Genomic DNA, 27,057 nt, shown 5'->3' with positions numbered 1-27,057 from the left:
TCGGGGGTGGGAGGGACTAAGCTGGAGGAAGGAGGTGGCATTTACACAGAGTCTCGTCACCTGGGGCCGAAGTTTTATTTTTAAAGAATTTACAATGTGTTGAAGCTAAAAGAAATATGAGAAGAGTCAAGCAGTGAAGGAAGAAGAGGAATAATTTATCGGAGCCACCCCTTCCTTCGAGCAGGCGCGGCGAATGGTGGGTACCGAGGCCGCAGCTTCCGCCGGCGCCGGTGGCTGGGCTCACCGCCGCCCTAGGTCGTGGTCTCGTTGTTGTTCCCGAGGCTTCAGGTGGGTCCGGGATCTCGGGAGGTCGAGGCGGCGAGAGTCCTCTTTGTTCAGGCGGGGAGGGTGCACCTCTAGGAAAGCCCTCAGCGGCGGCGTGTACCTGCGGGTGGGGGTGGTCTGGGCCTCCCCGAGACTGCAGCGGCCCACCTTCCCGAGGCTTCCAGCGAAGGAGAGAGGGAAAGGCGAGGATATGGGGATTGCTTTGATGTGGGCGGCTGCGCTCACGGTTCCCGCCTGGCGCCTTTGGGAACGGGTACTCTGAGGCTGCCCTAACTGAAAAATATCTTTAGGTTCACGGCTCCTAGGCTGCAGCGGGGAAGGGACTGCTTCTTCGCGAGCATCTCCGATTGGTCCAAGTTTCAGAGTTCTGCCTTCCTCGTTATTGAGGATTGGAAGCTAACCTTGCTCTCTTCTAAGTCTCCAACCGTCTTGAGCCGACCATTCCACAAAATACACACTTTTTCAAAACTTAATTTTTAAAAAAGTAATACTTATGCTTGATTTCTCGGGCGTGTACGTCGTTAAGACGAGGTTCCAGACCTCAAGGAGTTCCGTTTCTCCATGCATCCAGAACTGCTTTTTATAGGTTAAGTCGACACTTTTTGATCACTACATATAAAGTGCTGTAGGGACTAATTAGAGTAGAATTTATTTTTTAATGTCTAGTCGTCTGTATTATTCCAGCGTGAATTCAGAGGGGCTTACAAAAATGCACACTATATACAATTTTCTTTTTAGGAGTTAAGCGGAAAAAAATTGGGTTGAAGAAAAGGTAATACAGGCATATCAAATTTTATCGTGCTTCACAGATAATGCATTTTTAACAAACTGAAGGTGTGTGGCAACCCTGCATTGTCAGATGTTGGTTAGCATTTTTTTAACAATAATGTGTTTTTTAGTTAAGGTATGTACATTGTATTTTTAGACATAATGCTATTGCACACTTTAAATAGACTCTAGTGTAAACCTAATTTTATGTGCACTGGGAAACCAAAACATTCTTGTGACTCGCTTTATCTCTATGTTATGTTCGCTTTATCACGGTGGTCTGGAACCAAACTCATGATATCTCCAAGTTATGTCCTTATTAGGAAAAACGAGATAAAGCCAAAAGTAAGGTTAATATAAATGTTGACCTTTATACTTACTGTAAGAGACAGTAAAGCACCTATGAGCTTGGACCAAGGATCCAGACTGCCTGGGTTTTAATACCAGTCTGCCACTTACTGCATCTGTGACGTTAGGCAAGTTGATTGTCCCTGGATTTCCTCATCTGAAAAAAATATTCCTACTGCATTGGGGACATTGTATTAGTTAATACGTGTATAGTAATGTGAGGATTACATGAATTGGTGATTGTGAAAAGCATTAAGAACCATGCCTTACAGAGAGTACTCTAAGAGTCAGCTCTTTCTAAAGGTAGGGAAAAAATTTTGGATCATTTTGGTATCAAAGGATACATCATCCGTTACTCAATTCCCTAAGTCCATAAGATAAAAACTAGTTTGTTTTGTTTTGTTTCAGGAATAGCATAGCTACTCCCCAGTTCCGAAGTAAAAAGAAAATTTTTCTTGAGAGATCTTCATATAAAGAAGACACTAATAATATGTACAGTGACGTTGAGGGCACCCATGTGGATGTCACTCTTTATCCAAGCCTAGACCTGTCTCATTAGAGATTGGCCCAGGTGCTTGCTACCCTTTGACCGTCAGATGAAGCCATTTTACTGTCTTGAGCCGGTGATGAGGAGCCTGTCTACGTTCCCCCTCCTATCCTTTCTCTAGGGAATCATTCTTGCTCACTTTTTATGTCTATCAATCTTTGTCTTCCCTGGTCATCCCTTTGTCTTTGCAGTGACATATGCAGGATAAATTATGCTGAGTGCCACTGGGTCCCAAAGTCCACTTAGTAGTAGACTGTACAGTTGTAATATGAAATGCCTGTGGGGCTAAGATTTGCCATTTATGTCTTTGGGATGGAATCAGGGTTCCATCATGGTAGTTGAATCCTGTAGAGTCTCTGTGAGAGCCTGTATACAGCAGGAGTCTCAAGGTCTTGGCTCATCTCTTCTGCTTAGAGTAAAGCCAGACAGAATTGCCTTCTGGCCCTGTTAGAGGAGTGCCAACAGTAATGGCTTATAGCCCACAGGTGGCCATGGGCTTATTTAAAAAGTCTTGGGCTGAGAGTCAGCAATTACTTTTTTTGTTGGTTAAATACAGTTATCTTACAGTCAGCTGTGCTGAGTGTTAGAATTGACACCTCTTAAGAAACTTGAAGAATCTAATAAGGACAGGTGGGAGAATAGATGACCCCCAGACTTCTCTAGAAACCTATATTGTCTAGTATTTTGTAGTTTAGTGCTTTCCAGGTTACATCATTTGATTAAGGCATGCATTGTTATTCCCATACTTGACTGGCTCAAGTTTATAAAACAAGTGGCTAACTTGACCGGAATCACAAAAAGTACCTAAATGTTTATCTTAACACTTAAAAGGATCTAAATGCAAATAATGCTACTTAGGGAACGTACAATGCTAAGAGAACCACCATCTTCTAGGAATAAGGTAAGATTGGTTACACTTACATTTATATGTCCAAGAACTATTTGCAGCAAATCAGCTGGGGAGTTATTTCAAACATCTCATTTACTTACATCATAATTTTCTAGGTCAGTGATATTCAGATTGGAATCTGCTGTGTGTAATATTACACTCTGTGAAAGACAGTATGTCGTAATTGTGTGACTTAACTTCATGTCTATTTCCTAACCCAGTGCCTTTAGATAGTAAAGCTTGAGAAATAAAGAATTAGAATGTGTGTGAGAACCAGTATCCTAGAAGGAGCAGCAGGAATCCAGTCTACATAATCCTAGCAGAGTTCAGTGCTAAGCCCTTTTGTTAGCAGTAATGTATTATCTTTCTGTGATGTTGTCCTGTCTTCTCAGCCATAATATAGGATTTATTTATTATAGATTCATGTGCATACATATGTATTTTTATTTCATCTTTAGATACAAATTTTTACAGAAAATTGATGATTCAGCTGTGTTTTTATTGAATTACTGCAAATTCATTTTCCATATGATGACTTCTAGATCTTCTATGAAGAAGTCCTCCTCTTCTGCCTTTTAGAAACTCTTCTTAACACTTAAGAAGTCTTAAGTACCATAAATATCAATTAGGGGAAGGTTCTCTACAAGAGGCATTTGGATATGATAGAAGGAGCTAGAGCTTTGGAATGAACCTGAGTTTGAATTCCAGATCTACACGTAATACCTATTTGGGTTAAACTGTATTCTTACCTGTAAAATAACGATAACAATGTTTCGTGTTATATATTGGACTATATGATGGCTCTGGTACCTAGTAGTCATTCTACAAAAGTAAGTTCCTCTGTCCCCATATGTTTTGTAGAGTCATTTAATTGATATTCAGATCTGTTGTGACATTATTCAATAGGATTTTTAAAAATTTCTCATATGTTTTCATTTCCTTTCAAAAATTAGTTATAAAAAAAATAGTTTTCAATAATTACAGCTTGAAAGAATTCTGCTTCTGACAAAATACTATTATATTTGGTTTACCATTGTGAGAGGTTCTAAAAATATTTTACAAATGTAAAGGTTCTAAATCAATACTAGGAGGGTGCAAATACTCAGCTTTTGCAGGTAGAATTTTTTTAATACTCTCTCCATTCCTGTGTTATATCAGATCACTGGTGGAGCTAGAAATAAAAGTAGTAAATTGACTTCAGTGCAGTATAATTTTTATACTAATCATTGTACCTATATAATCTTCATCAAGTAGATTTTAAGTAGTATACTACATTCTGATGCCAAACAAATGTAAAGAGGCTTATTATGCTTTTAACATCTATATCCTTCCTGTTTCAGATGTGATTTAAAAGATACTTCAAAGGCAGTTATATTTCTGGTCATTTTTTTTTTTATAGCATTCATGATGAACTTACTTCAGATTGTGCGTGACCACTGGGTACATATACTTGTCCCTGTGGGATTTGTCGTTGGATGTTACCTAGACAGAAAGAATGATGAAAAGCTAATTGCCTTCCAGAACAAGAGTCTGTTATATAAAAGGTTAGTTTTTGTATTTTTTTATTAAACCAACAGTCAGGTTTTAGAAGTATTCTTCTTAATGTCATTTGTGCCAAAATAAACAGAAGGGGTAATTTTCCCCCCCTGAGGATTTAGTTTTAAGTGATAGTATTTTGTAGTCTTGTTTGTTGCTTAATCCTTAGACAAAACTCTATGATTACTTTTGGAATGTAAGTAAGTCTTTAGTTTCTGAACAGGCTATTTCACATCTTTGAAAGTCTTTTTTTTTTTTTTTTTTAAGTCAGGGTACATTTTAACCTAGAAACAGTCTTAAACCAGCTTGCCAAAGCCTCCCCTATGTACTTTAACATATATGATCATACACTGTCTTACTTAGGCCATGATGTAGCTGAAAACAATGGCACTAATTGTGGCTTGGTGCTGTGTTCTCAGCAACACTGGTTGAGACCTTTAGACATGGTGGTTGGGTGATCAAATAGCACCTGGCAGCTGCCTGGTCCCACTGTGTCTCTGGAGATGGCACCAGACTTAGAGTTAGCAAGACAGGGTGTCTGCCACTGACTGTGCAGCCAGGCAGGAGGAAGCTCAAGGGACAAGAGAACCAAGCAGCAGCCAAAGGCGTTGTGTAGAGGAGGTTCCAGCCAGGGATTTCAAGAAAGATAAAATGAGCTGGAAACAATATAAAAAACATTAAATGAACTCACTGAGAGGATAATTGCTTTCATATAAAGATAGACTAAGAAATTACAGTTCTTTAATCTGGAAAAATGAAGAGATGGTAAAAGTTTAAAATCATGAGAGAATAGAATGAATATGTTGAATCTCATAACTTTTAAATGGGTCAGTTTAATACAATATGAAATACTGAATCCATATTCTTCTGACTTTCCCTTTTATCCTCTCATAAAAGTTTTATTTACACTTTTGCTTTTTCTTCCTTTTTTTTCTTTCCATGCAGGGAATTAACACCCAGTGAAGAAGTCACCTGGAAATAAAGGCTGCTGCTGAATTACAGAATGTTCACAGTTTTTAAATTATAAGAGAAATAAAAACACATTCATTACTTAATTTGAAGACTTTGAAGTGTGATTCTTTTTGTGCTGAAATAATCTTTCCCATTTCAAATAACAGACACTTAGTAATTAAAAAATAATCACTGAATCATATGGCTCAATTTTTCAGAAAAATTTTTTCAAACATGTTCTTCAAAGGCACTCTAAAAGGATAATGCTAGGATTTTATTTGGCAGAAATCAATAGCTGAAAATTTTAGTGACGTTGAATTTAGCAAAGATTTCTTAAATACAGTACATAAAGCATGAACCAGTTTTAAAAACCAAGACATTGTACTTTATCAAAATTAAAACTTCTTCAAAAAACACAGTTAAGGGAATGAAAATGCAGCCATAGACTAGGAGAAAATATTTGCAAAACATACACACAACAAAGAACTTATATTTAGAATATGTAAACTCATAACTTACTAATAAGACAACCCGATTTTTAAAAAGCAAAAGATTTTAACAGACACTTCACCAAAAAAGGCATATGAGAATGGCATACAAGCACGTGAAAAGATGCTCAAATCAGTAGTCACTAGAGAAAAGCAAATTAAAACCACAATGAGAAACCACTACACACCTATCAGAATGGTTAAAATTAAGGAGACTGATCTTACCAAGTGTTGGCAAGGGTGTGGAGCAACTGGAACTCACACCCTGCTGGCAGGAATGGAAAATGTAGCTGCCAGAAGTTGCACCACTTTGGAAATCAGTTTAGCAATTTCAAGTTAAACATGCACCTACCATACGACCCAGCCATTCCATTCTGAGGTATTTACCTCAAAGAAATGCATATATGCCAAAAGAAAGCATATGTCCACACAAAGACATCTACATGAAAGTTCATAGCAGCTCTACTTGTAATAGCCAAAAATTAGAGGCAACCCAAATGTCCATCAACACGGATAGATAAACTGTATTAAATCCATATAATGGAATATTACTACTCGGCAATAAAAAGAAATCTATTGATACAACATAGATGAATTCCAAATTAATTATCCTGAATGAAAGAAGCCAGACAAAAAGCACACACTATGTGATTCCACTTATATAAAATGTTAGAAACTGCAAACCATAGTCACAAAGCAGACCAGTGGTTGCCAGGGAGTGGTCCAGGAAGGGGTTGGAGGAATCATTTTCTTGATTATGGTGATGGTTTCTTGGGTATATACATATGTCATCTGTTATATTCAACTACCTCTTCTTGGAAAGCAAATTCTGTTTCAGGTAAGCTTGAATTTAGGAGAAGTGAAATTACAATGAAATGATACTCCCTTATCACTGATTCTTTTCAGAACTCAGGACATTTAAGATGACACACATAAATTTTAAAATCTCAGTTGTTTGAAATTCTGTTCAACTATTTGGTTTGGGGTAACAAAATTTAGGCCAGTTTAAAAGAGACAATGTTCAAGAAGATAGATATAACTTTGTGCCATCTTGCTTGTTAACATAAAATTTCAATGAGGTAGATTTAGAGAGAAGTTGAACTGTCCAAGGTGAAATAGAAGTCTCCTGGAAGTGCATCTATTTCATGTCCTCTGTCTCTAGGAACTCCTTGATTGGCTCAGTAATCACTGTCTCCTACTGAACTATTGTAATACTTGTCTGTGCCCCCAAAATTTGTACATTTATTCACTTCTATGCACCAACCCTTGTTATAAAGAGTAAGACTCCTTTGACCCTCAAAAACTGATAGTCCACTGGCATATAAAGTAGTAAGTCCAGTGTGTTGTAATGAGGGTTTTATTGTAGGCAGGTGCAAGGTATAGTGGTGGCACAAACGACTTTTCTTCAGAGGACTTTCTGGAAGTCAAGGGAAGCTGGTGTGACTGGAGCAGAGGGAATTCCAGGAGATAAAGCCAGACAGGTCCAGAGCACAAAGAACCTTTTAATCCAGCAATAGGAAGCCACTGAAAGATTTCAAATAGAGTAATATCGTCTAATTATTTAAGGATCCCCCCCCAATATAAGCTCTGTGAAAGTTGGACTGTTTGTCTCTCTCATGGTTATAGTCCCAGTGCCTGATACGTAGTAACATTCCATTTGTAAAGACAAAGATAAACTGGTGAGGTTTGCATTTTTGAAAGATCACTGACAGCACTATGAATTAAACATACTGAAGCTGGAATCAGAAGACCAATTCAGAGATCCTGGACCTGGAATACACAAGAGACCAAGAAGGCTAAGCAGTAGCAAAGCAAACAGAGAGGAAAGAGCCATGAACATGCACATTTGAGGACTGATTGGAACAAAATGTGAAGTGGAAGAATGGGGGGAAAAGAATCAAGAATGATTCTCAGATGCTAGCTTCACTAATTCATTTGAAAGCCATTGACTACAAGATACACAAAGTCAAATAAGACATGGACCCTGCCATCAAGACATTTATAGGGTATTGGCAAAGATGTATGGTCAAACAAACTGTTACGATACTATGTAAAAGGTACCAAGTAAGATACAGGCACATACAGGAGCTCAGAGGAGGGACAGGAACTTTTAAGTTAGTTGAAGAGCCGGGGATGCTTCCTGGAGAGTGTGGTCATTGAGTTGTTTTTGGTTTTGTGTTTTTTTTTTGCAGTACGCGGGCCTCTCACCGCTGCGGCCTCTCCCGCTGCGGAGCACAGGCTCAGAATGCGCAGGCCCAGCGGCCATGGCTCACGGGCCCAGCTGCTCCGCGGCATGTGGGATCTTCCCAGACCGGGGCAAGAACCCGCGTCCCCCGCATCGGCAGGCAGACTCTCAACCACTGCGCCACCAGGGAAACCCGGTCATTGAGTTTTGAGGAACAATACGAGTTAACTTACGAAGTTCAAGTTTGGGATGTGCCGAATATCAAGTGGAGTTATCAGAATAGGAAATGCAACAAATCTAATACCCAACTCACACATGGCACCCAACTCACACATGGCAAAGCCACACCCAGAATTTGCATTCTGACTTCCAGGCACTGATCTTTTCATTTTATGATGCTTGCTATTAATCACATACTCAATAGGTCGGAAGGCCTAACGAAACGATTAGTAGTAATTCAACATTACGAAATATTGCCAAGCACTGTTCTACATGCTAAATGAACAAAACTATATGGTCCTTTGGGGTCATTTACATCCTAATAAGCAATTAGTCACTGTAGAGAGTTGGATCATTACCCTCCAAAATTCAAGTCCACCCAGAACCAAAGACCTTATTTGGAAACAGTCTTTGCTTATGTATTTAGTTAAGTATCTCAACATGAAATTACTCTGGATTAGGATGGAACCTAAATCCAATGACTGGTGTTTTATAAGGGGAGAGGACACAAACAGACACAGAAGGAAGAAGGCCATGTAAAGAAAGAGGCAGAAATTGGAGTTAGGGTGCCACAAGCTAAGAACACCAGGAGCCACCAGAAGCTGAAAGAAGCAAGAAAGGATTCTCCACTAGAGGCTTTGGAAAGAGCATGGCCCTGCTGACACCTTGGTTTCAGACTTCTGGCTGCAAGAAGAATAAGAAAATAAATTTTGTTGTTTTAAGTCACCAAGTTTGTGGTAATTTGCTACAGCAGCCTCAGGAAATGAATAAAATCACATATTTTTTCTGAATTAGTAATACATTAATTAGCTCAAAAAAAAAAGACTAGGGACTCCCCTGGTGGCACAGTGGTTGAGAATCCGCCTCCCAATGCAGGGGACACAGGTTCGAGCCCTGGTCCGGGAAGATCCCACATGCTGCGGAGCAACTAAGCCCATGCACCACAACTACTGAGCCCGCACTCCAGAGCCTGTGAGCCACAACTACTGAGCCCACGTGCCACAACTACTGTAGCCCGCATGCCTACCTGTGCTCTGCAACAAAGAGAAGCCACCACAATGAGAAGCCCGGAAGCCCGCACACAGCAACAAAGAGTAGCCCCCGCTCGCCGCAATGAGAGAAAGCCTGCGCACAGCAACGAAGACCCAACGCAGCCAAATAAATAAATAAATAAATTTATTTTAAAAAAAAAAAGGACCAAAATTGTATACAGTGAAAAGTCTCCCTCCCACTCTTTCCCCATTTGCCTTAGTTCCCTTACCACTCAAACATGTAACCTCTGGGTTTTCTGTATATTCTTCCAGAGATTTGTAATGCATATGCATGAAAAAAGAAATACATGTTTCTCTATACAGACACATTTTCTTTAAAAAAAAAAATCAGAAAAACTGGTTTGCATATTTTTTGCTTCATGAGACCATGGTTTCTTTCCCCAGTTAGGCCACAATTTCTTAAGAACACAGACTATTTCCAATACAGGACTGTATTTCCAATACAGGACTGTATATGCAGAGACATTGGATAAATGGTTACTGAATCCTGCCCTTGAGAACCTGGTCCTCGCTGGCAGTCTCCTTTCCTTCCCTCCCACTGCCCCTTCTGTCCCTCTGGACCTGCACTCACCAAGGTCACCAGTGGTCTCCATAGCAACACAGTTCAGTTGGCTCTTGTAAGTCCTTATGTTGCTGGACCTCTGGGCAGCAACTGACACTGACTGCTCCTTGAAACATTTCCTTCCTGGGGCTTCCATACGTTACACCTTCCTGCTTTTCCTCCCTTCTCCTAGGCTATGCCTTCTCTACCCTCAGGGCTCTGTGAGATCCTCTTCTCAGTCTCTTCCTTTTCTCCAAGATGATTATATCCACTCCTGTGGTTTCAGTTCCCTTTTTTATGCCAACAGCTCTCTGTTCTACAGCCAAACTATCTGTCTACCTATCTAGTTGTGCTGTTCTTAATCTCTTCATGCCTCAGCTTCCTCATGTATAAAATAAGGATAATAACGCCTACATCAAAGTTTGCTGTATTAAATTCGTTAATACATGCAAAGCACTTACAAGAGTGCCCACCGACAGTAAGCCCTACGTAAATATTAACTCTTAATTTTACACAAGTGCTCAGTATTCAGGGATGTAATGAGAATTTCTGCGCAGGAGGAGGAGAAAGATATTAAATAATTGTATGCAAATGCGATAAAAAGAAAGTACAAGGTAAAATAGAAAACAAAAAGAACATAGAATTCAGGTGGTCCTTATCCAATCCCCCTGAAGCCTAAGAATCCACCGCAATGAGTGGGAAGCGGAGATGATCCTCCATACGGCAGGGGGCGCTGCATCATCCTCCAGCCGGGGGCACAACAGGAGATGGGAGGACGCGCTACAAAGGTCACGTGCTCCGGAGTTTACCGCCCCGGCGTTCACGCCTCTTCGATCCACGTGACTCGCATCCTCGGGGGTGATTGGTCTACACGAGACACGTGGGCGGGGGTGGCACGAGGCAGGGCGGGGCATGCTGGGTGGAGGGGTCGGGCTGGGGGCGGAGCTGGAGGGGGTTGGTTCGGCGCGGGGGCCGTTGGCTCCAGACAAATAAACATGGAGTCCATCTTCCATGAAAAAGTGAGTGTCCGCGTTCGGTGGGGAGCTGTCTGCAGCGCGGTGGCGGGCGTGGGGCGCGGCATCGCTGCCTCCCGGGGAGCTGGGTGGGGCCCGAGATGCCCCCATCCCGATCTCGCCGGGCGGGAGGAGCTTCACCTGGAGGGGAGTTTCACCGATGCCCCCATTGCACCCTAAGGCCCGTGCCCGAGGAGCCGGAGGAGACCCGGGCCTGAGATGTCTGGGAAGCCCGCAGGGAATAAGGGCAGGGCCGGCGGCACGAGAGAGGAGGTGACTTCCGCGCTTTCTCTCCACTTTCCGTGGGAGTCCTCCAGTTCCTCTCCCCCACTCTCCCTAGGTTCTAGCTAGTCACCTCTTGGACACGTCCCTCTACCCTTCCCAACTCCACCCCGCTCTCCCAGTCCTACCCGTTGGAAGAATTAACTTTTCCTTCTCTGGGCTCCTCAATTCTAAATTGGAATTTCTCATACACTCAGATCCTTCTGCACTGGGTCCGTGAGCATCCCGGGGGCAGGGACCTTGGCTCGTCCCACGCAGGGCGTGACCCTTAAGGAAGTGAAGTAGGAAACCCAGTGCGCCCCTGAACTGGGAAGTCGTCACAAGAGTTTTTGTTATGAGATGTTTGGGTTTCGTTTCTTTTGGTAGTGGCATCTTTCCTGATCAGGAGGCCAGCTTTCTTATTAGGTATTAAGAGTGGGCAGGAATAATTTTGTTTTTGTCTGCCTAGCCTGTTTTGCTTTGATTCTTCCATGACCATGCGCTTGAAGATAATGTTTGTGGCATGTGGAGAAACTCGTCTTTTCTCGCAGTTATCAAATCATTTGGGTGTGAGTGAAACCTTCCTCAGGACAACTTTGTCACATATCTTGTTTCATAATAGTTTCGTGTTTAGAAAGGGTTGCTGGTGAGGCTGTTATTTAGTAGGAGCGAAGGAGTTTTGTTTTGTTAAATACTTGTCCATTTAAAAATACACACACAGCAATCAGATAAAGCAATCGAAGACAAAGGAAGTGCAGTATAAATGTAACCAAATTGTTATGGAATGCTTTTCTCTATAGAAAACATTTCAGAAAGTTTGGTACTAGAATAGACCAGTTTTTATGTGTGGGTGAGGAAGGTCTCAGTGGTACGGTTATCACCAATCTTTTGACTTGACTGACATGTTATATGAATCCTGGACAAGAGAAATTTAGCTGCTTGGCTAAGGAGACTGGATGAAGAGAACCTCGAGTGGGCATATTTTTATGACTGATTTTCAAAAGCTTTGCTGTAGGACCAGATGGTTCAACACTGAAGATTTTAAATTTGTGCACATCACTTCCTGAGAATTATACAATATATATTTTTTAACAATAATGATTGGTACCTAGTTTGGATAGAGTTCAGCCAAGGTAGCTGCTTAACCATGGGATCAAAAGAAGCTGGACGCTAGCCTAATGAAAATCTACTTACCTGAAAGCAGGCACTCTGAATTATCAGCATGAATGTAGACTTAAACCTACTTCAAGAACACATTTACCCTTATCAACTTATAGGTACTTAGCAAATGAAGACTTAAAGTTCTTCAGGCATATTTCAATAGTATGGAAAGCACCTGTAACCATAGGGCCCATTGTCCATCTCATACACTGACCATTCTGGGAATGTTTGAGCTCAACATGACATTTTCCAGAGAACTCCCTTCCCCTCCTCCACATACATTTAACTCTAGGTCCTGGGTTTGGAGAGCCGGAGAACCAACTTTGGCCCTAGGGAAGCTGTGCATGTAGGGTTATCTGACTACAAAGGACTTTGCAACCACTTCCTCTTGGAATTTTGGTTTCTCCATTTTCAGAATTGTCTCTTGGAGTGCCCTTTGTTAAATTAAAATGTAAACTCAACAGTTGTTTATTGATATATCCCCAGTGCCTGGCACATAACAGGTGCTCAATAAATATTTGAATGAATCAAGAGTGTTTCTTGAGCATCTAAGATGTATATGGTGCTATTTATCTAAAGTAAACAAGTTTTTCTGTAAATATTTTATTTTTTAAAATAGGATTTTTTGGGGCTACATTGGGTCTTCATTGCTGTGCGGGCTTTCTCTAGTTGCAGTGAGTGGGGGCCACTCTTCGTTGCGGTGTGTCGGCTTCTCATTGCAGTGGCTTCTCTTGTTGCGGAGCACGGGCTCTAGGCTCACAGGCTTCAGTAGTTGCGGCGTGCGGGCTTGGTAGTTGTGGCTCGAAGGCTCGGTAGTTGTGGCTCGCAGGCTCTAGAGTGCAGGCTCAGTAGTTGTGGTGCATGGGCTTAGTTGCTCCATGGCATGTGGGATCGTCCCAGACCAGGGATCAAACCCATGTCCCCTGCGTTGGCAGGCAGATTCTTAACCACTGCACCACCAGGGAAGTCCTTCTCTAAATATTTTAGACTTTGCAGGTTTTTTATGTTCTCACATATTCTTATGTGTGTGTGTGTGTGTGTGTGTGTGTGTGTGTGTGTGTTTTCCCAACCATCTAAAAATGTAAAAAACATTCTTAGCTCCTGGGGCAGATTGAATTTGGCCCAAGGGCTAGAGTTTGCCAATCCCTAACTTAAACCCTAGTGCTATATGGCCACCAACTGCTGGAGTTTTTTGTTGTTTGGGTTTTTTTTTTTTAGTTCTGGTGCCTGATTTCTGTCGTTTTTGTTATCCCTTCTGTTGCTGACTGCTCTTGGTGAGGTTACTGTGCCATCTGAATTGGTACTTTTATGTGTTTACAGCTGTGAATGATAGCCAAACTTGTTGGAATTATACTTAAAATTAGTGAAAATACTGGAAAGATGCTGAGATTTGACTTTATGACATTCGTTATGTTTTTTTTTGTGATTGGTGGTTCTTAACCATCTTCAGGATATTTGAAGTTTAAGAATCACCAAGTTCCAAATAAGTGGCTTAAGGAAGTGGTAATAGTACAGACTTGAAACCTCTGCCCGGGTTTGAATCTCAGCTCTGCCGTTTACTACCTGTATGATCCTGGGCAAGTTACTTGTTATCTCTGTTCTCCAGTTTCCTCCGCTGTATTTGAGGGTTTTGAAGTGTCTGGCTCAGCGTTATGAGTGCTTAGAATGCTACTTGGCACATAGTGCTGGACAAGTGCTGGCCACTGTTGTTATTCAGATGCTTGTGCTTGCCAAACTTCATAATAAGGGGTGGGACCTTATTCTTACTAAGATGAGATGAACAAGTGCTGCTAGGTTGTGTGGCCCCAGTTACGCCATTTCTGAGCACACCTTTGGGTTTATGCCTAGTTTCAGTTGGAGGCAGTAGTGTCTCTGGGAATTTGAACTAGTTACAGGGAGGTCCTGAAGACTTTGGGGACAGTGAGGGAATGATTTGGTTGAAGTTACCCTTGGTGGTTTTGTAAGATATCTTGGTAAAACTGAAGATGCATTTTGTTCATCCTTGGATCCCAACACAATAAAGTCTGGGCTTGAAATCATGAAATTTCAATACCACTGAACTTTGACTATAGTAAAGTGAACTTCTGTCCAACTTTGGTTAAAGTTTGATGAGAAAGAAGTGGTTGGGGGACTTCCCTGGTTGCATGGTGAAGAATTCACCTGCCAATACAAGGGACGCTGGTTCGAGCCCTGGTCCTGGAAGATCCCACATGCCGCGGAGCAACTAAGCCCGTGAGCCACAACTACTGAGCCTGCGCTCTAGAAGTCCGCAAGCCACAACTGTGGAGCCCACACGCCACAACTACTGAAGCCTGTGCACCTAGAACCCATGCTCTGCAACAAAGACAAGCCACCACAATGAGAAGCCCACGCACCACAACGAAGAGTAGCCCCCGCTCACTGCAACTAGAGAAAGCCCGCACACAGTAACGAAGACCCAGTGCAGCCAAAAATAAATAAATAAATTACTAAATTAAAAAAAAAGAAAAGAAATGGTTGCGGGGACTTCCCTCGTGGGCCAGTGGTTAAGACTCCATGCTCCCAATGCAGGGGGCCGAGGTTTGATCCCTGGTCAGGGAACTAGATCCCGCAACTAAAAGCCTGCATGCCACAACCAAAAGATCCCACGTGTTGCAACTAAAGATTCCACATGCCTCAACTAAAAAGATTCCTGCATGCCGCAACTAAAGAGCCCACACGCCGCAGCAAAGATCCTGAGTACCGCAACTAAGACCCGGCATGGCTGAATGAATGAATGAATGAATGAATGAAGTGGTTGGGGATAGTTTAGGGGGTGGGATGGGCAGGCAGGGAAATGCATAATCTTAGATGGGACCATTTTACAATTTTTTTGGTCCATGTAGAATTTGACTCATCTTGTGACTTTAAAAAATAATTTCATTTAAATTTGACTGTACAATTTGTTCTTTCCTTCTAATAAATCATCTTAGAATTACAGAACTTGATATAATTTCCTAAAGCAATACAGTATTACTTCAATTAGGTTTAATTTCAAGTGCTTATTTTTTGTATTTTAAAGCTCATTTTTTATAGAGAGAATTTTAAAATCAAATATTTGGATTCACTGTTTCTATGTATGTTATTACATATGGTGACCATAGTCTGAGAGCCCCAAACTGAAGCATGTAGCCTGACAGCAAACAGAAAATTCCAAGATAATCCAGTGTCTGGTCACTGTATTAGATAGCTCTTAATGTGAAGTACCTGTATCTTAGTAGAGACTTTTTTATCGTTGTTTGAATTTTTTATTAAGGATAACACGTGTAGGCGCACACAGATCATAAGAGTATAGCTTAATGAATTCTCATGAAGTGAACACAAGTGTGTAAATAATACTTAGATCAATTAACAGAACATTTACCTGCATCTTATAAGCCCCCTTACATCGTTCGTCTTCCAGGATACTAACTCTCCCTCCACCCCTGCAAGGGTAACCACTACCCTGATTTCTAACGTCATCGATTAGTTAGTTTTGTCTGTTTTTGAAGTTTTGTAAATGGAATCATATAGAGTGTACTCTTTTGAGTCTGTCTGCTTTTGTTTAACATTGATTGAGTCATCCATATTGTTGCAGGTAGTTGTAGTTAACTCACTGTCATTGTTACATAGTAGTCCTTTGTGAATGTAACACAATTTAGCCATTCTACTGTGATGAGCATTTGGGTAATTTCCAGTTTGGGGGCCAATACAAATAGTGCTTCTATGAACGTTCTTATACATGTCTTTTGATGAACACAGGTTTACATTTCTGTTGCTTATGTTATGTACCTAGCGGTGGGATTGCTAGATCATAGGGTAGGTAAACGTTAAGCTGTAGTAGATATTTCAAATAGTTTTCCAAAGTGGTTAAACTAAGTTACACTTCCATCAGTAGTATATAATAGTTTTGATGTCTCTAATCGTCTCCAACATTTTAGCCATTCTGGAGTGTGTAGTAGTAACACATTGGTAGTTTTAATATAGGTTTCTCTGGTGGTTAATGAAGTTGAGCCCCGCTCTGTGTTTTTTATCCATTTGGCTATCCTCTTGTGAGTTCTTGTTTGTCTTGCCCACTTTTCAATAGAATATAAGTAGACATCTGTGTATCCCTCCAATTCACATTATATTGTTCAGTGAGACTGGCTTTCTGGCAGGAGGAATACAGTAGAAGAAAAAAGAAGTGGAGACAAGTACTCTCTCACCATCGTAGTTATGACTTGAGGGATGGATAGTGTCTTCTTTACTTCAGGTTACTTATTCTGTACCAAAATATGAAGATAAACTTGTCTCAGCTCCCTTTCTCACACTCAGACTGTCTCAGTGCTGCATTCCTATTCCATTATATACATATATCCTGTATCTTCTTCAGCAGCGGAATTTTGTTCCTAGAAAATTAACTCAGGAAAAAGATGTATCTTGCAAGGTGTTGGTCTTTGGGGTCTGACCTATTGTGTGACATAGCTCGAAACAAACTGCAGGATGTCAGACAGGTTGGGTTAATGAACAGACTTTACTGGGGAAATGGAGAACTTAGAGGGCCAGAGTTATTAGCAGGAGAAGAAGGTGTTCTCCCATCTGCCATCATACTACAGAAAGACCAACCCGGGGCTGGGTTCACTGGGAGGGATCTCATCCACCCATTAGTCTCCCTTCTTATAGGGAAACAGGAAAGCAGCAGTGTTGAGGGGAGAGGGGTGATACACAGGCTGCTTAGTTGGAGGAAGCCTGGATTTAGGTTTGGGGTGCCAGTTGTGTGAGAAAGCCAGCTGCCCAGCCCGCGAAGGGCCTGTGGGAAGTTGTTTTCTCCCCGCCCCCATAACAGGAAGCCAGTGATCCCAGTTCCCAATTGGAGAACTGAGCTTGGATGCAGCCCCCTTGCTGTTTGTCCAGAAGTGAACTCCAGGAGTGGTTTTTGGACAGTTTTGCTCATGCACCAAAACTGTGTACATTATCTGCAGAGTTCTTGAAGAGAACCTTGGCTCTGTAGCTATAAGTCTTCATAAACATCGAACAGAATTTTTCTTACTGTATCAATTCTTGAGATTCTTCATCTGTTCATGGATTTGAAATTCCATGAACGAACATTTAGATGGATTAGAGATTATCTTGTTAAAAGAAAAAATGTTCTAGGGATTAAAATTCCTTTTCGGCATTAGTAATTTACCATGGAATCTCCAAAAATGTATTTATTTTGGCCACTGAAAACAAAGGAGGCTAAATGTTTATTATAATAGAGTAGTTTTTAATAAAAATCGGATTTGGTGTATTTGACAGATGATGTTTGTTTAGTATAAATCATTCTTAAATTTTTGATCATATAGCTAAATAATTGTAGTTTCATAAATGGTAGAATTATAAAATAAATGTTAACAAATGAAAATGCATGTACCCGTGTTAATCATGCTTGTCTAAAGCTAAAAATGTTTGGTTTGGCTGTGTTAAATTAATGATTAAATTTCTGTTTCGGGGAAGATACTGTACAAATCTGTTTTACAAATCCCATTTGAATTTTTTCTTTTGGAAATATTAGCAAGAAGGTTCACTTTGTGCTCAGCATTGCTTGAATAACCTGTTACAAGGAGAATACTTCAGCCCTGTGGAATTATCTTCAATTGCACACCAGCTAGATGAGGAAGAGAGGATGAGAATGGCAGAAGGAGGAGTTACTAGTGAAGACTATCGCACATTTTTGCAGGTACTGATTTTAAACTCACTAAATCACACTTCTTAAAGAAATGTGCGTGCTGTTTAGAAAAGGATGAACCGCTTTTCCTATGGGGATCTGACTTGTTAATTATAAATCGGCTCTCGTCTTTGTAGATGGGAATGCACAAGATGTTACTTTAAATATGCACACTAATGACACTGTCCTTCTCTTCCCACCCTCAACCCCTGTCCCAACTACCTATCCAAATTAAACAGCAGCCTTCTGGAAATATGGATGACAGTGGCTTTTTCTCTATTCAAGTAAGTAGTCACAGGCATCTACTAAGTGTTGTTTATGTCCCAGGCACTGTTTAAGCTCAGGGTATGCTTTTCACAGTCTTTCATAGTCACTGTAATGATGTAACCTTCAGAAGTTCCTCCAGTAGATTATGTCTAAGATTCTATACCAGAGTACTAGATTTTTATGCAGATAAACATGACAATTAGGATGACAGGATCTTCATCTTAGAGGAGGGCTTCCTCAAAGGAGGTTGTTAATTTGCATCTGGATGCTAATAACCGTAATTCCAGTAAGTCGCAGGATTTCAAACTTACCATCTCCTGTGTAAATTTGAGAAAATACAACACTTTCCTACCTTCCATTTAAATCAGCCCACTAGGATTGGATTCCTTCATTATGGTCTGTGGCTTTTGCCTTTTTCCTTTTTTAAATCTTATCACTCCCCTTGAATTCTGTGGGTGAATATATATGTACTTGTGAGATTGATGCTTTCATCCGCGGATCTTTCATTCCATTTCTAACACCTGTGAGGCATATCCAGCGTTCTTTAGAACTTCTCTTGGGGGAACGTTTTCTGCAGATATCTCTGCTTGTGTTCTGCTGTACTGTCCTCCTGGACTCCTGAGTCACCAGCGTTTCCAACCAGTGCTTTACTGTGGACCGTTACAGGTGACAGCTACTGCACGGCTTGGAGCAGAGGCCTGAGCAGGCCCAGTGCTTGCCATTTCCTGTTTGTGCAACGCTGCTCTTTTTTTTTTCGTTGTACCACGTGGCCGTGACATGCGGGATCTTATTATACTTCCCCAACCAGGGATGGAACCTGCATCCCCTGCAGTGCAAGTGTGGATTCTTAATCACTGGACCACCAGGGAAGTCCCTGCAGCGCTGCTCTTGGTGCCAGTTCACATTTGCCCACCTCATAGCGTTCACTTTTTGTCTGTATTCGTGCCTGGTTCACTTACTGCTTTGTTGGCTACCTTGGAGGGAAGGTAGTGAATTTTCAGAAATTTCCCTTTTTTTTCTCAGTTTGAAATAATCAGGTTTATCTTTTGTTTTTTTCCTACAAATTACAAACCCATGATAACAGACGTTTAAAATTTATGAAAGCTTCAGTTTACATCCCCAGAAATAACTCATTTTAATAGACATAAAATTATCATTATTACATATCAGGTAGTGAGTTGACTATCAGTTTTCTAAAGCAGGACCCGTAGCAGCCAAATTATCCCATGTTTGCAGTGGACTAGTTTTAAGAGTAGCACTTACTGGATAGAAAATACATCTGGAGTTTTGAGGCAGTTTTATCTAGGAATTGTGTGGTTCTCTGGAACATTCCAGAAACTTAGTGTAAAAAGTACTCTTTTAATGTTACGTTTGTATATTATTTATGGACTTAGTGATATATCTAGACACGCACACACACTTTAAAAACCATAACCTTCTGGGGAAATTTATATATGAACTACAATTGTGTATACAACTAACATGGCTACACTACTTAAATTTGGAATTTTTAAAAGTTGTTATTTTTTTATAACAGGTTATAAGCAATGCCTTGAAAGTTTGGGGTTTAGAACTAATCCTGTTTAACAGTCCAGAGTATCAGAGGCTCAGGATCGATCCCATGTAAGATTTTATTTTGCCTTTCCTACATTTGATTTTTAAATTTATACTTTCTTAAAGGAGAAAAATACATCTTGCATGCTTTTGTTTTGATATTCCCCGTTTCAATCCCTCAGGTTTTCCTAGTTCACCTTTTGCGGCTGTCTGTGAACATCTGCCCACTGAGCCTTCCTGACCCCTCAGTGTCTGGCAGTGCAGAGCTGATCCTTGAATGGGGTGTGGTGCCATCGCTTTTGCACGGCGTCACTTATCTGCACAGAGATTCATACTGTTTTGTAATTTTTTAAAAATCAGTGATACTTAAAACTGTGAATATAATCCTAAATCCTCATAGGTTTTGTGTAATACTTTCCAATAGACAAACTAAATGAATATGAACTCTAGTATTTCAACTTAATATTATGTATGTTTTTTTTTCCTGTTTCTAGAAATGAAAGATCATTTATATGCAATTATAAAGAGCACTGGTTTACAGTTAGAAAATTAGGAAAACAGGTAATGCTTCCCCTCTTCCCCTTTTTCCTCATTCTGTAGCTCACTTGCAACTGAAGTGTAAGGGACTTGTGCCTTCGTCTTTAAGGCGCCTGTCCCTTTCACTTCAGTTGCAAATGAAACTCACCAGTAATGTGTGTATGTGGCCTGGTTTCAATAGAGAGAGGACATAAGTAAAATTCTCTATTTAATAAGACTATACAGCCGTGGTTACTTTTAATATGTTTATGAGTTTTTATGTTGTAAAGATGCTCTGTCAGTTAACTACTATTTTCATGGGTTTGTATTAAGCATAGCAATGTCACAAAGCCTGAAATAGTGTCTAGCATGAATAAAAATTTCCAGTCATGTTTGCTTTTGCTTAACAAGGTTATTCGCATTCCAAAATGCCATGTAATATATGTATCTGCATAAATCATTTCTATTTTTTCTGAAAAAAGGACATGGAATGTGTCTTGAGCAAGGCTTTTTCTAAGATCAAGAAAAGTACCTAAAGTGTTATTTTTTAAAATAATTGCCAGTGATCTTTGTATACACGATACCATTTTTGAAACAGAGTTAAAGTCCTTTTTCTTAGAATTTTGACACTTTGAAAGAGGATTATTATTATTTTTTGGCATTATTTATTTACTTGTTTATTTATTTATTTATTTATGGCTGCATTGGGTCTTCATTGCTGTGCGTGGGCTTTCTCTAGTTGCGGCGAGTGGGGGCTACTTTTCATTGCGGTGCGTGGGCTTCTCATTGCAGTGGCTTCTCTTTGTTGCAGAGCTTGGGTTCTAGACACGCAGGCTCCATAGTTGTGGCACGTGGGCTCAGTAGTTGTGGCTTGTGGGCTCTAGAGCGCAGGCTCAGTAGTTGTGGTGCACGGGCTTAGTTGCTCCGCGTCATGTGGGATCTTCCCGGACCAGGGCTCGAACCCGTGTCCCCTGCATTGGCAGGGGGATTCTTAACCACTGTGCCACCAGGGAAGTCCGGAAAGAGGATTACTGAAAACAGGCTAATGTAGTAAAAAGGAATGAATTATTGATACATGTAACAACATGGATGAATCTCAAAATAATTATGCTGAGTGAAAGAACCTAGACACAAAATACTACGTACCGTATTGTTCCATTTATATAAAAGTGTAGAAAATGCACACTAATCTGTAGTGACAGAAAGCAGATTGACTAGTGGTTGCCTGGGGATGAGGAGGGCAAGGAGCAGTGAAAGAGGATTACAAGGGGCGCAGGAAAGTTGGCAGTGACGAATATGTTCACTCTTGGTTGTGGTGATGGCTTCATGGGTATATACATATGTTAAAACTTTTCAAATTGTATACTTTAAATATGGCCAGTTCACTGCATGTCAATCATACCTTAATAAAGCTGTTTTAAAAAATAAACTAATACAAAACAAAAAAGGAAATGAAATCAAGAAAGTTGAATTAAATCAATACAAGATAATTCAAAAACAAAAGCCCTGCTATTACCTTTTAAGTCTGCTGCCTAGAAGCAGCTTCATCATAACTGATTATTTCTTAAGGTCCCTCCTTGGGGGGGCAAAGAGCAAGTAAGGAGGTGTGGTGTGACGCAGGAAAGACTGACCCAGGTGGGAATCAACTCTGGGAAAAACCAGGGCAGGACAACTGCCAAGGTTATTTAACCTCTGGGTTTTATTTAGATCTTTAAAAATATGATCAAGTATTCTTCACTTTCAAGATCTGAAGACTTAAATTCTAGAAATTCTTTTGTATTGATTTGCATGTAAACTTACGTTATTATTTTGAGAAAAAAAAATTTTTTTTTGTATTTCTTTATTTACTTTGGCTGCGCCGGGTCTTCTTTGTGGCACTCGGGATCTTTGTTGCAGCATGCGGGATCTTCAGTTGCGGCATGTGGGCTTCTTAGTTGTGGCATGTGGACTTATTAGTTGCGGCATGCATGTGGGATCTAGTTCCCCAACCAGGGATCGAACCCGGGCCCCCTGCATTGGGAGCGCAGAGTCTTACCCACTGGACCACCAGGGAAGTCCCCTATTTTGAGAAATTTTTAAAATTTTAGTTCTTCAAAATTGAATTTACACATTTCAAATTATCTTTGACAAATACAGGAAATGTCAAAGTATGGCTTATCATCTTTGGTTCTAATTTGTATTTTTGTTTAAAATTGTATTTTTCCCTATAGACTCTTGTCTGAGGTCCCTGTATAAAGAAAAAGATGACTGAGAAAAATATTATCTCTGTGAAAATCCAGGAAAAGTAGTTGGTCATGTTGCTGACAGTAACTTCTGAAACTTTTGTGGGTTAAACTAGGAGGCCCATGAAGTAGTGACCAAATGATGTTACTTACATGCAGTAATGGCTTACTTTTTAAAATGAGTTGGCAATTATAAATTCTCTTCCTGGAATGTCTGGCTTTCTCTCAATTGAACTATTTTGACCAAGATTATCAGCAGTGGGAAAACTGGGTAGTTTTCCTGTTTCTTCCACCATCAATATAATATGATTAGATGAGGATTTTGTTGGGCTGTTCCTTTGAAAAAAGATTTAATTGTCGCTATCAATAAAGATACTTTAAAATACTGGCTATCAGTTTCTTTTCTTTTTTGGAGGAGGGATTTAAAGCTTATGGCTCAAAGCAAACTTTTAAAGCATTTAATAGTGATAAATTTGCAACATTCTATTTCAATTTTTTAGAATCACATTATTTAATTACTTAAAAAAATCTTGATTTGACATGTTTTCAGTCTTTAGACAGTCTTACTAAGTTTAGATGGGTTATATCTATTCTTAACATGTGAAACTTCCTTATTACTTACATGTGCACTAACTTAAACATTGACAACTTTTTTCCAGTGGTTCAACTTGAATTCTCTCTTGACGGGTCCAGAATTAATATCAGACACATACCTTGCACTTTTCTTGGCTCAGTTACAACAGGAAGGTAAGTAAAGACTGAACATTTTATGTTACCTTTTGAAGTAGCCAAATAAAACTATTTCCTTAGAAGTGAGTGTAACAAGGGGCTTCCCTGGTGGTGCAGTGGTTAAGAATCTGCCTGCCAATGCAGGGGACACGGGTTCGAGACCTGGTGCGGGAAGATCCCACACACCGTGGAGCAGCTAAGCCTGTGCGCCACAACTACTGAGCCTGCGCTCTAGAGCCTGCGAGCCACAACTACTGAAGCCCGTGTGCCTAGAGCCCGTGCTCCGCAACAAGAGAAGCCACCACAGTGAGAAGTCCGCACACCGCAACGAAGAGTAGCCCCCGCTCACCGCAACTAGAGAAAGCCCACACACAGCAACGAAGACCCAACACAGCCAAAAATAAATAAATTAATTAATTTTTTAAAAAAGTTAAAAAAAGGAGTGAGTGTAACAATATTGTTTTCATGGCAGCGGCAGGGATATAATTTTTATGTTTTACGTGGTGAGCTTTAGGCTGTGATTTGGATGATAACTGCTCATTTAGCATTCTTGCTGACACTTGGCCCTCCCCTGGGGATGCTGATTCCTTTGCGGCCCTTCTACAGTAATGGTTCTTTTGTCTTCCGTACCCCACATACCACAGAGCCAAGGGGAGGTGTAGGTATTCTTCTTGCTCCTCTTTGCCCCTTCTTGGCCACTCTTCTTCCCTAAAAACTCCAGGTGCTTTGAAATACATGTCGCGAGATTAAACTCTACCCCATGCTCCTTTGTAGTCTTTTGCACTCTGATCTTCCTCCTTTCCACTGAAGATTTTAGGATCTGACTCACTGTCATCTCTCTACTTCAACTCCTTTCATCTTTCTTGGTGATTTCTACATCAAAAATCAATCCAATTCAACCTCTTCTTACTTTCAAAGATCATTTTCTTCACTCTTGCCTTGCCATTACTAACTACCACCTTCAAATCCCAGTTATAAGCATCCTACTCTTAGACTATTGCCTCCTATGTTTACACCATATTTTTGTTTTTTTTTTATTTCCAACAATTCTTTAAACCCTACTACAAACCTAAACATTCCCCTTACATCCTAAAATCCTGTATTACCCTGCTTATTTCCAGTAATCCATCATTATAATAATTCTGTTGCATTTCTCAACTCCTTTGTCCTTCTCTCCCTCCATCATACTTTTTTTTTTTTTTTTTTTGCGGTACGCGGGCCTCTCACTGTTGTGCCCTCTCCGGTTGCGGAGCACAGGCTCCGTACGCGCAGGCCCAGTGGCCATGGCTCACGGGCCGTGCCGCTCCGCGGCATGTGGGATTCTCCTGGACCGGGGCACGAACCTGCGTCCCCTGCATTGGCAGGCGGACTCTCAACCACTGCGCCACCAGGGAAGCCCCCTCCATCATACTTTTAAGACAAAATCCCAACCCTGGTTAAAACCCAATCTTGGGCTTGTGCAGTCCTCCATCAGAACAGCTGAACATGACTAAAGATAAAATATGATTTATTTTGCTTTAAATTTATAATCACAAATTTTTTTTTTAATTTTTATATGATCACAAATTTCAAATGAGCCTTTAGTGCTGCTTGACATCCCTACTGTGTTCTCTCGGTTAGTTCACTTACCACTGTCCAAGGTGATGATTTCACAACTTCTGCCTTCAAACATCTAACCACTCCCCTCCCCCTTCCTGACTCCTAGCTTATGGCCTTCCTTTATATTCTACTACGAAAACAGGAGCAACTAAAAGAGAACGTCCTCATTTTTCTACCAGCAATCTATCACCTTGTTTCTATCTCTACCTGTGCTTTGAGCCTATTAAAATAGATGAATTGTCCCCTGTTCCTAACCAAGACCAACCTCTTCACTTTGGGGCTAGATCCCAGCTCCTCCCACCTACTCAGGATCTTTGCTTCTGCTTTTGTCACTCCACTCTCCTGTGTGATTAGTTTCCCCCTCTTTTCTGTATTATTTCTATCAGCAGAGAAATACACTTTTTCTCTCCATTGAGTAAAAAGAAAAAGCATCTTTAACACCAGGAAACTCCAGCTGTCTCCCATTTTTATTTTCTCCTTAGAATCATCTCTAGGGTGTTGTCTCCTATTCATGAACTCATTCCAGTTACACTGTCATAACCAATGTGTCACTGAAAACCCTCTTCTTAGTGTCACCAATGACCTCCACATTTGCCACTGCCAGTATTCAATTCTCAGTCTTCCTTTGACCTCATCTCTTTTGAGGGTATAGTTGATTATATCCTCCTTTAAACAGAACAAAACAAAAGTTTCTTACCAAGAATGTCAAACAAGTATAAAGTATGGAAAATAATGTGATGGATCCTCACGTACCCTTCTCCCCGCCTCAACAAATATCTCATGGCCAGTCTTGTTTTACCTTTACCCTAGCCACTTCCTTTTCCAGTTTATTTTGAGAAAATACTAATTGTCTTATTATATTCTTTGTAGGTGTCTTTTTCATTAAAATCTTTAAAAAAACAAGGACTCCTTAAAAAAATATATAGTCACAATACTATAATGACACATAAAAATTTAATTACAATTCTGTAATAACATCAACTAGCCAGCCAGTGTTCAAATCTCCAATCTCCTTGGTTAATTCTTCTGGTTTTTTTTTTTTTTTTTTTTTACAGTTGAAGCAGGTTGAAATAAAGTTAATTGATTCCATTGGATTGCTTTGTCTCTAAAATATATCTATAGGTTTCTTCTCCTCTTAATTTTTTTCCTTGATTTATTCTTTTGAAGAAAATGGATCTTTTGTTCTCTTTCCCACATTCTAGATTTTGCTGGTTGCATCCTTTTTTTGGTCTGAGCCCTGGATGCCCAATAGACTGATCCTTATATCTAGAGGCTGGATCAGATTCCGGTTGATTTGGGGAGGACAGAATTCTCTTTACAGATGGTGGTGTCAAGTTAGCTCTCTTTTTGTGATTTGGGTAGCTATTGATGATCAATGCCTAGTCCGTTATTTCATTGAAGACTGCAAAATGGTGATATCAGATTCCTGTCATTCCTTCATTTATTAGTTGGAGGACTTCTATACAAATAAACTTTCCCTCATCAACTGTTTGGTTATCCTGAAGTATAGTTCATATAGAAAAAGCAGGATAAATATTTCTTTTATCAGTTTTTTAAATGAGTCGGTTTCATAGTATCCTTCCTCCAAAGGTAATTGGTTTGTTTCTGAAGGGTCAGTGTAAACAAATCCATTAAAACCATAGTTCATTTGGTTTAGTCCATTGTAATTATTATTCGTGTTGATACACAAAATTGTCCCATCTTGGATGAGTGGGAACCTTTTGAACTTGACTCCCAAGCTTCTGAAATGACCACTCTAGCCTTTTGAAGCCCTTCTTTCTCATATAATAAGAATTTTCAGTCTTATCTTGTATATTTCCTGCCCTTTTAGTAATGGTGGTTAGAGATCACAGTCTGGGCACTGGCATGCTTATTGCTACCAGGTTGGTTGTCATGTACCTCTCTCCAGTTTACATGTAGGATCATAGTGTTGTAACTTCTTTGACTTTATATACTTGTATCCCTTTTCTTTTATGCCTAAAACCTTTGTTCCTAGCTATATCCTCCCTTCTTGAAATACTGTCTACACAAGGCTTCCAGGCCTCTATGGAGGTTTACCTGCTGCTTGGCTGCTTCTTTCAGATTCCTTTTATGGATCTTACTCTTTTCAATCTCTAACTAATGAAGTGACCCAGAGCTCAGTCTTTGGACAACTTCTTGACTGCTCTCCCATTATTTTAAATATCATCTCTAAATAAAGTCTATCTGCCAATAATTCCTTAGACTTTTATCTTCTGCCTAGA

At 40.3% G+C, this 27,057-nt stretch overlaps 2 protein-coding genes across 14 annotated transcripts in view; both read left to right on the top strand.

The window, feature by feature from the left end:
* Window positions 1-32: 32 nt before the first annotated feature.
* On the top strand, window positions 33-5,428 carry NDUFB1 (NADH:ubiquinone oxidoreductase subunit B1). Of its 2 annotated transcripts, none has more exons than XM_033419086.2 (3): window positions 33-196; window positions 4,237-4,381; window positions 5,319-5,428. In XM_033419086.2, exons 2-3 carry the CDS (start codon window positions 4,242-4,244, stop codon window positions 5,353-5,355), a joined length of 177 nt encoding a protein of 58 aa, XP_033274977.1. In that variant the 5' UTR covers window positions 33-196; window positions 4,237-4,241; the 3' UTR covers window positions 5,356-5,428. The 2 variants fall into 2 exon arrangements, with proteins under 2 accessions (XP_033274977.1, XP_033274971.1); XM_033419080.2 differs by having other exon boundaries at window positions 39-288.
* A 5,267-nt stretch (window positions 5,429-10,695) lies between these two features.
* The window catches only part of ATXN3 (ataxin 3), a 33,268-nt gene continuing 16,906 nt past the window's right edge, over window positions 10,696-27,057 (top strand). For 3 of the 12 annotated variants that reach the window (XR_007475863.1, XM_012531399.3, XM_049706585.1), the window contains exons 1-6: window positions 10,697-10,828; window positions 17,775-17,939; window positions 18,167-18,211; window positions 19,732-19,817; window positions 20,243-20,309; window positions 23,146-23,233. Coding sequence is in view for 11 of the 12 variants with exons in the window: in XM_012531399.3 (XP_012386853.1) it covers window positions 10,805-10,828; window positions 17,775-17,939; window positions 18,167-18,211; window positions 19,732-19,817; window positions 20,243-20,309; window positions 23,146-23,233 (475 nt within the window). In the remaining variant the exon portion in view is untranslated. Of the gene's footprint in view, window positions 10,829-10,857; window positions 11,096-17,774; window positions 17,940-18,166; window positions 18,212-19,731; window positions 19,818-20,242; window positions 20,310-22,474; window positions 22,877-23,145; window positions 23,234-23,359; window positions 25,793-27,057 lie in introns of those variants that run through there. The other 9 variants (XM_033418967.2, XM_049706589.1, XM_049706587.1 and 6 more) reach the window with 8 other exon arrangements.

The sequence above is a fragment of the Orcinus orca genome, chromosome 2, assembly GCF_937001465.1.
Source record: "Orcinus orca chromosome 2, mOrcOrc1.1, whole genome shotgun sequence".
NCBI classification, from domain to species: domain Eukaryota; kingdom Metazoa; phylum Chordata; class Mammalia; order Artiodactyla; family Delphinidae; genus Orcinus; species Orcinus orca.
This window is presented reverse-complemented; position numbering and strand designations above follow the sequence as displayed.